This window comes from Plasmopara halstedii, assembly GCF_900000015.1.
Source record: "Plasmopara halstedii genome assembly, contig: Scaffold_2386, whole genome shotgun sequence".
Taxonomy (NCBI): domain Eukaryota; phylum Oomycota; class Peronosporomycetes; order Peronosporales; family Peronosporaceae; genus Plasmopara; species Plasmopara halstedii.
Genome location: NW_020189293.1, coordinates 1350617 through 1362188, shown reverse-complemented (window position 1 = coordinate 1362188; position 11572 = coordinate 1350617). Strand labels below are relative to the sequence as shown.

The 11572-nt window shown below is 46.2% G+C and overlaps 5 protein-coding genes across 5 annotated transcripts; 2 read left to right on the top strand and 3 right to left on the bottom strand.

Moving 5' to 3' along the window:
• Positions 1–86: 86 nt before the first annotated feature.
• Positions 87–681, bottom strand: PHALS_03730 (uncharacterized protein; the record flags this gene model as incomplete). Its single annotated transcript, XM_024717995.1, has 2 exons — positions 87–127; positions 186–681. 2 exons carry the CDS (start codon positions 679–681, stop codon positions 87–89), a joined length of 537 nt encoding a protein of 178 aa, XP_024583438.1.
• A 418-nt stretch (positions 682–1099) lies between these two features.
• On the top strand, positions 1100–3771 carry PHALS_03729 (nucleolar protein; the record flags this gene model as incomplete). Its single annotated transcript, XM_024717994.1, has 2 exons — positions 1100–2596; positions 2665–3771. 2 exons carry the CDS (start codon positions 1100–1102, stop codon positions 3769–3771), a joined length of 2604 nt encoding a protein of 867 aa, XP_024583437.1.
• A 76-nt stretch (positions 3772–3847) lies between these two features.
• PHALS_03728 (ribosomal protein s16) lies at positions 3848–4225 on the bottom strand (the record flags this gene model as incomplete). Its single annotated transcript, XM_024717993.1, has 2 exons — positions 3848–4048; positions 4118–4225. 2 exons carry the CDS (start codon positions 4223–4225, stop codon positions 3848–3850), a joined length of 309 nt encoding a protein of 102 aa, XP_024583436.1.
• A 274-nt stretch (positions 4226–4499) lies between these two features.
• PHALS_03727 (enhancer of yellow 2 transcription factor homolog) lies at positions 4500–4962 on the bottom strand (the record flags this gene model as incomplete). The annotated part of the gene is made up of 3 exons (XM_024717992.1): positions 4500–4597; positions 4672–4746; positions 4809–4962. The coding sequence occupies 3 exons, from the start codon at positions 4960–4962 to the stop codon at positions 4500–4502; spliced, it is 327 nt and encodes a 108-aa protein (XP_024583435.1).
• Positions 4963–5457: 495 nt separating this feature from the next.
• Positions 5458–6639, top strand: PHALS_03726 (Nuclear inhibitor of phosphatase-1; the record flags this gene model as incomplete). Its single annotated transcript, XM_024717991.1, has 4 exons — positions 5458–5570; positions 5634–5703; positions 5770–6027; positions 6088–6639. 4 exons carry the CDS (start codon positions 5458–5460, stop codon positions 6637–6639), a joined length of 993 nt encoding a protein of 330 aa, XP_024583434.1.
• Between the last annotated feature and the right edge of the window lie 4933 nt (positions 6640–11572).

The following is an 11572-nucleotide window of genomic DNA, read 5'->3' as shown; positions in this document are numbered from 1 at the left end:
CCCAAGTATCTCAGGATGGCTCATGCTTTCGTAATACTGCTTGTACTCAGCTTTCATAAAAGACACATTGAGGTGTTCCCCCTTAACTAATTTGAGCAGCATGTCGACTTCGTCTGTAGTTTTAAAGCTATTAAACCAATAGCACGTCAGATAGGAAAGCAGCTGACGGTAAAAGTTGGAATGACTTGTTTCAAGACCATTTGTGGCAATTGCAGTGATCACTACGTCAGAGTGACGGGAAAGATATTGATGAAGTGATAAAATTGGATTCATCGACTTCTTGACATGTGTCGACAGGTACACATCGATGTAGTGTATCCACGCGTTAAACGTTGGCAAATCAATATTTCCCATGTCACCATAGATTTTGTCCGGATGTTCACCTTTAACCATCCAATGGTTCATGATTATCGCCACGTTTTTCGCGTTATTCTCGCTGTTTTGAGCAAGTGACGTCGCAACCAACTCTGCGACAGTCTCCAAATTTTCGGTCAACGTTAATGCATTTACAGGCATTCTCATCTCATTGTCAACAGTCACGAGATTTCTTTCAACACTTTTAGTATCGTCCCAATCGACGACTTCATTCTGATTTGGAATATCAGATGCAATCGTTAGGAAATTGGCAACGGATCCAATTTCTAGTGGAATAACGGCGCACAGGAAGGGGAGACGACTCATCATTTGTATTCACGTTGTGGTACACATATATATTTTAAATAAGGAAAACAGCTTTTAGCTATATTGTACTAATGTTTTAAATCTGTTCAAGAAATCCTACCAATCAAAGTACATGGCATCAATAAACAAATTTGAGATTTGAGTACAAAATGTTCTTTTGTTAATAGCATATTATTTAAAAAAGCAAAAAAATGAAGAGTAAATTCTACGTCGATTTTCACACGTATGAAAACATTCTCTTGTGCTCTTTGAGGCATTTGTTGAGTAATGAGTGCCAGTTGGTGTTTTATACAAAACGTGTCACATTCTCCGCCTTTTGAAATATTCCCTTTAGTTTTCGTTACCGATAATAGTTTTCTTCGTAAATCAAGTGTATTGTAAGATAAACGTGGTTGGACGACAGCACTTGTAGGCTGCAATGGTGCTTAAGAAAAGCAGCAGCAAGAAGGTTTCAAGCAAGTACCCGAAGCATGGATTTGTGCGTGCTAGTAGCTCTAAGGGAAGCAACCCGTTTGACGTACGTGGAAATGCTACAAAACAAAAGCACGAAGTTATTGGACGGCGCGTTAAAGGCGCCGGTCGTAACGTGGCTGCCGCACGTGCCGAAGCCGAGCGCAAGCGCCGCAAGACTCTGGGCACCGAATTTAACGCGCGCAATCGTAGCAACGTATTCAAGGACAAGCGATTAGGTGAGCAAGATTCGACATTGTCGATAGAGGACAAAATGATGGCGCGGTTCCAAACGGAACGCAAGCGCAAGCTACGCAATGCATCAGCCTTTGCACTGCACGATTCAGACTCGGAAGACGAAGAAGATGCCTTTTTTTTAACGCATAAAGGTGCAAAAATTACCGATGACGATTATGATGAGCTTAATCGTGATGGTACATTGGATGACGACGAGTCGGAGGAAAGTTGGAAGATGGATAGGGAAATTGTGGACAAATTGCACTTTGGTGGTGGGCAAATGAATGCTGATGAGGGAGCTGGGCGGCGTAAGACGCATAAGGAAGTGATGCACGAAGTCATGATGAAAGCAAAGCTTTTCAAGGCGGAACGGCAGAAAAACAAGAGCTCGCAAGAAGATGCGACATCCAAATTAGATGATGGATTTAATGACGTACGAAACCTGCTGGAGTTCCGTCCTACACGTGCAAACGGCAAGGAATTATTGTCAAGTGAGCCAATGGACGATTTTGACAAGTTAACACGAGAGTTTGCGTTTGAAGCAAGGGCCAAAGCGTCAGAGCGTCGAATCTCACCAGAAGAGGCTGCGGCAAAGGAACGTGATCGACTGGCTGAGTTGGAAAAGAAGCGAGTGGGTCGTATGAATGGTGTAGATGATACTAGCCATGATAAAAAACGCACAAAAGGAAAGCAAAAGAAAATGAATGAGAAATTGCCGCAAGTAATTGTCATGCCACCTACTGATGATGATTTGACGGACGGCTATGCAATTGACGCTTTTGCTATTAATGAAGAGGATAAAGAGAAGGCTGAAAATAGCAGTGAGATAGATTCAGAGGATGAGTCCGAGGATGAGTCGGAGAATGAGGAAGAACTGACAAAGGAAGAAGACCAAAATGAACAGGATGAGATGAACGAGCGCGAAGAACGAGACGTCGAGAGTGACTTGAATATAGATAAACAAAAGAAGCAACAGGACGCTAAAGAAGCTGCTGCTGAACTCCCATTCGTATTTGAGTGTCCTGAGTCTATTGAAGACTTGGTAGCACTGTTTGAACAGCATGCACAAAACTCGCCTGAGAAACGAGATCAAATTGTCGTACGTATCTTGACATTTTACAATTCACGATTAAGTGTCGAGAACAAGAACAAGATGAAGCGCTTTTTTGCAATATTAGTGCGTCAGTTTCTCATCTATGCGTCGCGGTATGCGGATCACAAGCAAGACGTGCGTATGGGTTTTAAACTATAGATTGTTTATTTCTCACTGACATAATATATCTTATGTTTCCTTAGTTAGACTCAATGGCGAGGAATATGTACACACTGGCTCAGGAAATGGGAGATACAGCAGCTGTGGTCATACGCGAACTACTTGCGCAACTATTCAAGCGGTTGCATAAACGAACTGCAACTTCTGATTGGCCCACACTTCCCGAGTTGTTGCTGTTTAGAGCCTTGACTTTGATTTTCCCGACATCGGACTTTCGACACAATGTTGTATCTCCCATGGAAACTTTGCTATGTGAAAGCTTGGCACGTGGCACTTTGAGATCTACTAAGGAGGCTACTCAAGCTCTTTTTGCTGCATCTCTCTCGCTCGATATGACACGGGCAAAAGAACGTTTTATGCCAGAGATTGTAACTTTTCTTACTCGAGCTTTTCGAGCCTTTGTGTCGTCAGGAGCCCAAGATGAAAAGTGTTCGACTTATTGGCTACGTCGAGATCTCTTGGAATGGATTTCTGCTCACATTGAATGTAAAACACCTGCTTTCTTACCCCGCTTGTCACTGGCAAAAAAGTCGTCATGCAACGGCACCCATGTGATGAGCTCACTGCTGGTTCTACTGGATGCTACATCGGCTCAATACGCATCGTTGCCGTCGTTTGATGAGTTATTTTATCCGCTCTATCTCTTATTACATGCTCTTGTGAAGCAATTGAATACTATAACGCTTGTGGAATTAAATGCTGTCATCTCCAAGCTCCATGTTCGTCTCGAGTCGTGCTGGGACGCCCGTCGTCCACTTCGATTGCAAAGTTTTGCCCCAGTGACGTTGCCGACATTTGCACCAAATTTTGATGAGAATTACTCGGTGCGTAAGGACAAGATGGCACCGAAAGACGCTGCACAACTAAAGCAATTAAAGCGGCAGGTGAAACGTGCGCGCAAGGGTGCAGCTCGTGAGCTCCGTCGGGACGCTGAATTCATTCACCGCGAGAAACAGAAAGAAGAGGAGACACGTTTGGCAGCTAAGGAGGAAAAGCAAAAGGAAATTCGTCGCTGGCTTGAGGAACAGAATGCTACGTTTAATCAGCAAGTGCGCAAGGGCGGCAACATGCTCAAAGGCGGAGGATCCGCTCGTGGACCTGCTCCTCGAGCGCGTATATCTAAAAAGTAATTAGATTAATATGACTCATACAAGTTGCTCTGACCATATATCTGTAGCTTTAAGCTTTCGATTTCTGTGTTTAGTTTCATGCGCGGTCCTTCTTGGGTATATTCTTCTTAGTGTGCTGGCGAGTTGGTGGCATTGGCAAAACATTAGCGAGACCCAGGAGATACGACACACGGTCGGAGGGTTGTGCGCCTACAGACATCCAATACTGTACACGCTGACTGTTCACTCGAAGCTCCTTTACGCCGTCGCTGGCAGCGATGGGATTATATGTCCCCAGCTACAAATGGTGAAAGATGAATAAAGATCCTCGCTGATTTAAGTGTTCATTATTGAAAAGATACCGTACAATTTCTAAGTGCTTTCCATCGCGCGGAGCACGGGCGTCTGCTGCCACAATGCGGTAAAACGGAACGTCCTTGCGTCCCCACCGGGCCAGACGCAGTCTTACTACCATGTTTACGGGTGAGCTTGTGAGTGGTATACGAGTTCCTGAAGTGGTGCACGTAATGATGGTAATATATTCGTCTCAAAATAGTGCCACCCCTTTGTTACATGTAAAAATTGCGCGTGCCCCGTGAGTGTCCCTATCGCCTCTATTTGTGACCGTCAGCTGTCGTTACTTAAGCATGTCAATTATAGATTATTTGAGAACTTGACAAATGTCCTACTTGCTCCCTCATGAAATATCTAAGCTTTGGCTGGTAAATCTATCCAGAAGGTGTCCAATGTTAAGAGTTGATCTCAGCCGTCTTGACGCTAGCTTCCTTCACAATTAACGCTTTAATTTCTGTCAGTAGGTAATTCTTAACGGCTTCAGGCACCGAGGCTGCTCGATCAAAAATAGTTAGCAATCATTCAGCTCGTTAACACCCACCTCTACAGCTTTCTAAGTCGTCGCACCTCTTCCTACAGGTGTAATCTCTTCGATTAGATCCTCTACACTCACTTGGTCGATACCTTTATGCCGAATCATCTCTATGAAGCCATTGGCAAGTATTTAAATCCGATTCTAACTAGGTGAACATCATTTAACAAACCTTTACAATGCAACTGCATTTCATCATGCCACCCGCACTCGACTAACTTTCGACGCAACAGTTCCTTCAGTCGATCCTTCTCGCCGCTTTGCACTAGTCGCTTGCTAAAGCGCGTTCTAACCTCTTCATTATTCTTCTTTTGTTCATTATACATTCTTTGATACACGTCGAGAAATAGTTAGCGTAAAGGCTACAAACACGACGTCGTGATAACGCACTCTTCCATCCTCGTTAACGTAACTACTAACGTCTTTTCCACCAATAGTCCGACCTGCTTTATAATACAGGTTTTGATTGGTCAAAAGTAGTATCCATTGTGTAATCTGGCTTGATGCGTTCGGACCAATTACGTCAAATTGTGATCGTGTAGGGCCAGTCCATTCCAAAAAAGTGTCCGGTCGTATTCAGTACCCACCCCAAAGCACTCTAGTGACCCGTTAGGCAACAACAATCTGTTCGTCCGCTCGTTGCGTGCGACTTGGCAAAAGATAAAGGAAGACAAAAGCGCTTGTCGTACTGTCGCTCGTGGGGTTTTCTTTACTGTCCCCTTCCCTTGCCGACACAGCAGCAAACAGTCGAGCCAAGGTTTCATTCGCATACGTCACTGTAGCTTTCGCCTCAGTTTCAGCAACAGCTCGAGCATTTAAATATGGAACAGGCTCTACAGCTGCCGAGACTTCTCCACTTGGACACGTTTGTATCTCAGCCCAAGTTTCTTGACCCGATTGATCCGCCCACAGTGCCATTTCCCCCTCCGACATGGTAACTCGATACATTCTTTCTCTCATCTCTTTTTCTTTTAAATCAATACTTATATTGCTAAAGGTGCATGCATGAACCACCAAGAACCATCTCACTACTTGACGTATATAAGGATCATGTCCTTATTGCCACGGTGCGTTTGCAATTGAGAAGTAACATTCTGTTGCATCTAATGTGGAACTTAAATGACTTGTTGCAGCATACTGTGGATCAAAAAGCGTTTTATCTTGTTGGAAGAAATGCAGCTGTGTGTGACATTGTGCTTAGTCATTGCTCCATCTCGAGATTGCATGCGACTATTGTCCATCATGAAAAAGGTGCAACTTATTTAGTCGACCTTGGATCGGCTCACGGAACATTCGTCGACGGTTTAAGGTTGACTGCATTGCAGCCGACACTCGTTTTACACGGCTCCGTACTAAAATTTGGCGGATCTTCGCGTTCGTACACTTTTAAGGTAAAGTGTATTACTAAAGGTCTATTATGTGATGAGCAGTGACATTAATACTATTTACAGACTTTTGATTCACGCGAGCAAATAGCAAAGATCATTAGCAACCGCGTGGGACTTCCTCCTGATGAGCTTCAGCTTCAACAAAATACAATGTTAAACTCTCAGATAACGCATCGATTGGAGCTGTCGCCAACGCTGCGAAATATGCCTCCAATGTTTCCAATGGCACCTGTGAGTCAGATTTCGTCTCAAGCTCCTGATCAGGATGCACCCATGTTAATGGCGCCCGATTGCGATCACTCAGAGAGTGTAGATGGTGTTCAGCTGTTGGGACTTGCAGGATTTGGATCTGTAAAAAAGCGTTCACGTGGACAATCAGGGAACTCGCAGGCCTCAGGTTCATCCGACCAGAGTGGTAGCACAGCAGACCTTAGTGTGTGTCTAGACGACCCGGCCGATGAACAGCAAGGAGAATCCAAACGCGTTCACTTTAGTGGGCAACCACCCGAGATAATCCCCGATAATGGGGCAGCATCTGAGGAACCAATAGACTACAAATCAGGTGCTGCAAGAAACCAAGAGATACAATGGACAGAATTGGGCACTAGCGATTGAGCACTTCTTCAATGTTCTGAAAAAGGAATCCAGCATCTAGTAAAAGTCGACACTTGCGACGCATCCGGAAAGGTGCAGTAAGTGTACAATGGTACACAGAAGTGCCGACTATTTATAATAAGCGCAGTCCGCACTGCTTTGGCTTGTTAGCTCCATGAAGGCTAACAAAAGATCGAGATATAAAGGCCTTGATTATGAGTATAAGAGAGACTAGAAGCACCAGATGGAAGTGATTTAGCTCTCCGTGAGGCACTATATTGATCAAGAGTATCCTGGAAACGTCAATGCTGGGACAGCTCAACCACTCATGTGTGTCTTCACAAGTTGGTAACCGATATTTTTTGGGCTCCTTTAACGTTGTAGTTTGTCTTGTTAACCAGCGTGACAAGCTCGTGAGAATTTATTCTCAAAACGCTCAGGATCAAATATATTTTACACATCACACCCTTCAATCTTGCTGCGATTGTTAGACTTGTAGTCGAATTGCTTTTGTGTGGGACAAAATGGTAGCTGAAACGTTGACGTTCCTTAAAGACGTCAGTACGAGTGACGACAGCAATGTTTGAATCCACAACCGCCGACAAGAAATATATTACTTGAACACTCAAGCTTTTCTTGTACGAATTTATCTGCGACAACAAAAATTTCACCATGTGATGTGGGTGTGAACGTAGATCATGCGTAGATATGTAAACGTACGTGGGCCGTTCGCCTTGTTTCATGCAGTACATAAAGTTTTTTTATTCTACCGTAAAAAGGATATTTTAAATTAATATGTAAGAATTAAGTAAGGTTCTCGGTTCGCATACAAAAAAAAACCACCTCTTTGTGTTTTTCCACGCGGACTCATCTAGGAAATTGTAAATTCACGAACGATCCCGTTTTTTCCTAAGCTGATTGTTTCTTAGTTTAAAGTTTATGTAAACATACAGGCTACGGTTTTTGTAGTATTTAAACTTTCCACATTACTTTGTCGTAGTGTGTAACTGGTGGACGTCTGAAAGTGAAGATATTAAGTGATGAATGTTAAGATTGTAATTGAATTGAGGTCACACAAGATGGTGTGGATCACACAAAATGGTGTTTTTCACACAAATGGCGGTTCTTACAAAATGGCGTGACCACACAATGGTGTGGCAACTCTTAAGCAACATCAGTACGTTACAGGAACAGCAGTATTTATACATTTAAATAGGTTTCACTATCTCGATAGGAAAACCTATGGATGTAATATAGGCGGCTTTGCCGCAAATAAAAAATACCGCTAACATTTTTGAACGTAAGAGTTAATTACCCTTGGGTTAAGGTTGTTGCTACTTTTGGAGTAAGCGCATTGCTATCCGCTGCGGTTCTAAGTAGGTCGCCGACCTTGACTAATCTTCCTCGAGGCGAAAGAGATACGCCCGCTGCACTTGGTAGCTTGTAGTCAATCTAACCCTCTGTGAGGATGGAGCAGTTCTCCTTTCTGACCCAGAACATGCAGGATGGGCTTTATATAGCTGATGTCTCTGCTTTGCCCTTAGCGCATGCGACACCTCGCTTCGCAAGAACCTGAAGCGATCGGCGCGCGCCTGGAGGCGTTTACACGCTATCAAAATGCTCTGTTAGAGTACCTGCAGCAGGCGAAGTCGGCATCGACCGCGTCCATGACGCCACCGCCAGCGACGGATGACTTTCCTCGACCCAAGCCGCTCATGGTGAGAGTTAAGCCTGTCAAGGATAAAGATGGAGGGAATCTCCTGCTCTGGGTGAGGGAGGTCGAGATGGTCATGGCGTCCGCCATGCTCCAGACCGAGCAACCGCGCGTGGCGCTAGCTATCTTTCCAAGCTCGGGAGTCGAGCGCGAGGACGGGCACTGACGTGCGGCACTTCCGTCGAAGCGGCGGCAGAAGCTGCAGCTTTCACAAGTGTTCTCGCCGCCGAACCAAGCATATCACTTGCGATCGCGTTTCATTACCGCCTGGCAGGGCAAGAAAAAATCGGTGGGTTTTGCTCAAGAGTTGCGTACTCTCATTGCCGGTATGGCAGCTGATCCTTTCCCCGAGGCGGTCACAGTGACCGTCTTCATGGAAGGCCTCCGCTCTGGCGTGGCCAGAATGGAAATCCTTCCTGTTCACTTGTCTTCTCTTGAAGAAGCAGTAAATATGGCACGGAATGCCGAAATCAACTTTTAGACGGCATGACCTGGTTGGAATGCACACCCTCACAGCTTGTCTAGCAGGTCTGAGCCGATGGCTCTGAGCTATATTGAGGACAAGAAGGCAGAGATCCGAGCTGCCGATCAGCGTTCAGACACTCGACGGTGTTTTGTCGGTGGAGACTCCCGTCATTATCGGATTGGTTGCCACCTGCGCAAGGCGTGTCAAGGTTCATCGAACCGACGTCCCACTTCTTACCAGTCTTCTGGTTTGTCACGGGGAAACGACAACATCCAGTAGGCGCGGGTGGTCTGCTGAAAGAACTGAGTTCTGTTGAACCTCATCGAGGCAAAGATCAGAAGGGCCCATCCCTGAAGAGCTCCTTGCTCTTGAGCATGGAGCGTATATGCAAGCCGGGCTTGCTGGTCGTGCAGGCGACCGTGAAGGGCTTTAAGAAGCCTTAAAAATCCTGATTAACTCCAGGGCGTCGGGCAATTATGCTCGACGCTCCAGGATAGAAGGAAGTCAGATGTATGCTGACGCGCTGAAAGCGTGATTGAGTGGTATCGTCACTGTTCGCTTACCAACAGGGACACGTGACACAGTGCTGAAGGTCCCGTTGGACTTTAGTGTCAAGTTTCTTGACGTGGGACAATGCTTAGGTTTAGATTTGAATCCAAAGTATGACCTTTTCCTTGGTATGGCATGGTTGAAAGACCATGAACCATGGATTGACTAGAGGTCGAAGACCTTGGGTGCTACGCGCACGTTTCCCGGTGGGGCTTTGGTGAGTCATAAATCCACCACTACTAGGAGGCAAAAACGCTATTGGCGCGGGCACTAGACCGAGACGGACAACGTGCTGGATTGACGCACACCAAAGTGTATCACACAGGAGTCTCGAGCATGGCTCGCGGACTGTGGCACCCAACCCATCGAGCGCTGCTCAAGTACCGGAGCAGTCGCTGCATGCCATGCGTGGCATGGTCGGCCAAGGGGCAAGGGCCAAGGGCCGAGGTATCGAGGGGAAGGCCCCAATGATGCATGTGGTGTGGCACGTAATCCACTGAGCAATACTCACGTTTCAAAGCAGTCACTGCATGCCACGAGTGGCATGGTCAGACGAGATCCTAAAAACCAAAGGCGAAAAATCTACTGAGCACTGCTCACATCTCAAAGCAGGCTCTGCATTCCACGAATGGCATGGTCGGACGATGTCCGGGACATCTTGAGTAAGGTTCTTCAGATGCGCGTGGACTGGCACGTTATCCACTGACTGAAACGGTGGAGCTAACAGCTCTTCGTCGGATGTTCTTAATAACATTAGAACTCCAAGCCGTAAATAGCTGCAAGACGCGACTCTGACCCAGGTTGCGTTCACCGTAGACGATAGCGCGCAACTACACACCCTCATCAACAGTATGACGGGGGTGAAAGAAGGCGATGTCACCCTCGTAGCTATTTTTGAGTTGGATGCTCTTTTTGAGCTAGACGAGATGTCCCTCAATAAGTTCTGCGCTGCCTTGGAGGCAGGCGATTTAGCCGAAGTTGTCATTATCCGACCAGAAGAGAAGATGAACTCGCCGTCGCATCGGAACGTAGCTCAAGAAGGTGCTGAACGCATGCAGTGAATCTTCGATCCTGAAGAACGTCTCACATCCGTACTATCCTTTGGTGAAAGAGTTTCAAGACGTTGCCTTTAAAGACCCGCCGTGTTCAGCAATGTCAATTTCTTTCGTATTAATCTTTCGCCTTCCAAAGACCCGCCGTCGTTCCTACCTCCGGATTGAGGTGTGCGTCTTGGAATCGAGTTGGTTCCGGGAACAAAATACTGTAACACACTAATAATCCCTGCCTAAAGAGCAGCGTGACGTCATTGGCACCTTCTTCTGTGCAAAGCACGAGGCAGGAATGGTGTGTGAGAGCAAGTCTCCAAATTTTAACTTCAAGTTTTGTATCCGGAAGCCGAACGGCAATTGGCCTATCGTTCACGATTATAATAAGCTAAATACTGCCACCATTCCAGCACAATCACCGATTCCTAGAAAGGCTGTTCTCCAGAACAATATGGTTGGCTGCAAAAGCGCAACGCACTTGACATGGTCGATTAAGATTACCAATCGCTCATAGAGCGAGTGATATTCCGCAGACAGCGGTGAGTACTCCGAGCGGCATGCTTTGGGAATGGCTGGTGATGCTTCAAGGGTTGTCAAGTGAACCAGCAACATTTAATCGTAGCCCCATCAGGCGTATGCACCGACATACTTTTGCTACATACAGTCGTGCAGGCACGGGAGGACATATAAGGAAAACCACATCGTTCATTCGAGAGCGGTACTCGAGTGTATGCGCACAAATAAGCTGTATGCTTATGCCAATACGTGCATCTTTGGCGCGGGAGAATTCCCTTTGTTAAGGTGCTTCATTGTGCAGCGTGGTCTTGCCAACTACTCGCACACGTACAGCGTAAACTACGCAGAAATGGCCCGATCATTATCCAATCTCCTTAAGAAGGATGCGGAATGGTGTTGGAACACCGAGCATCAGGAGGCTTTTGACGGGGTCAAAGACAGACTCCTGCATGCACCAATACTGGCGTTGCCAGACCCTGATTGTCCTTTCACCGGCGTCGTGACGCTTCGGACTTTGTCATCAGCTGTGCACTGCTGCAAGCAGACGCCGAGGGGCGAGATCGGGTGATTGCAATCGAATCTCGACAGCTGAAAGCTGCAGAGAAGAACTGGGTAGTTCATGACAAGGGGCTACTTGCGATGAAGTATGCACTTGTCAAATCT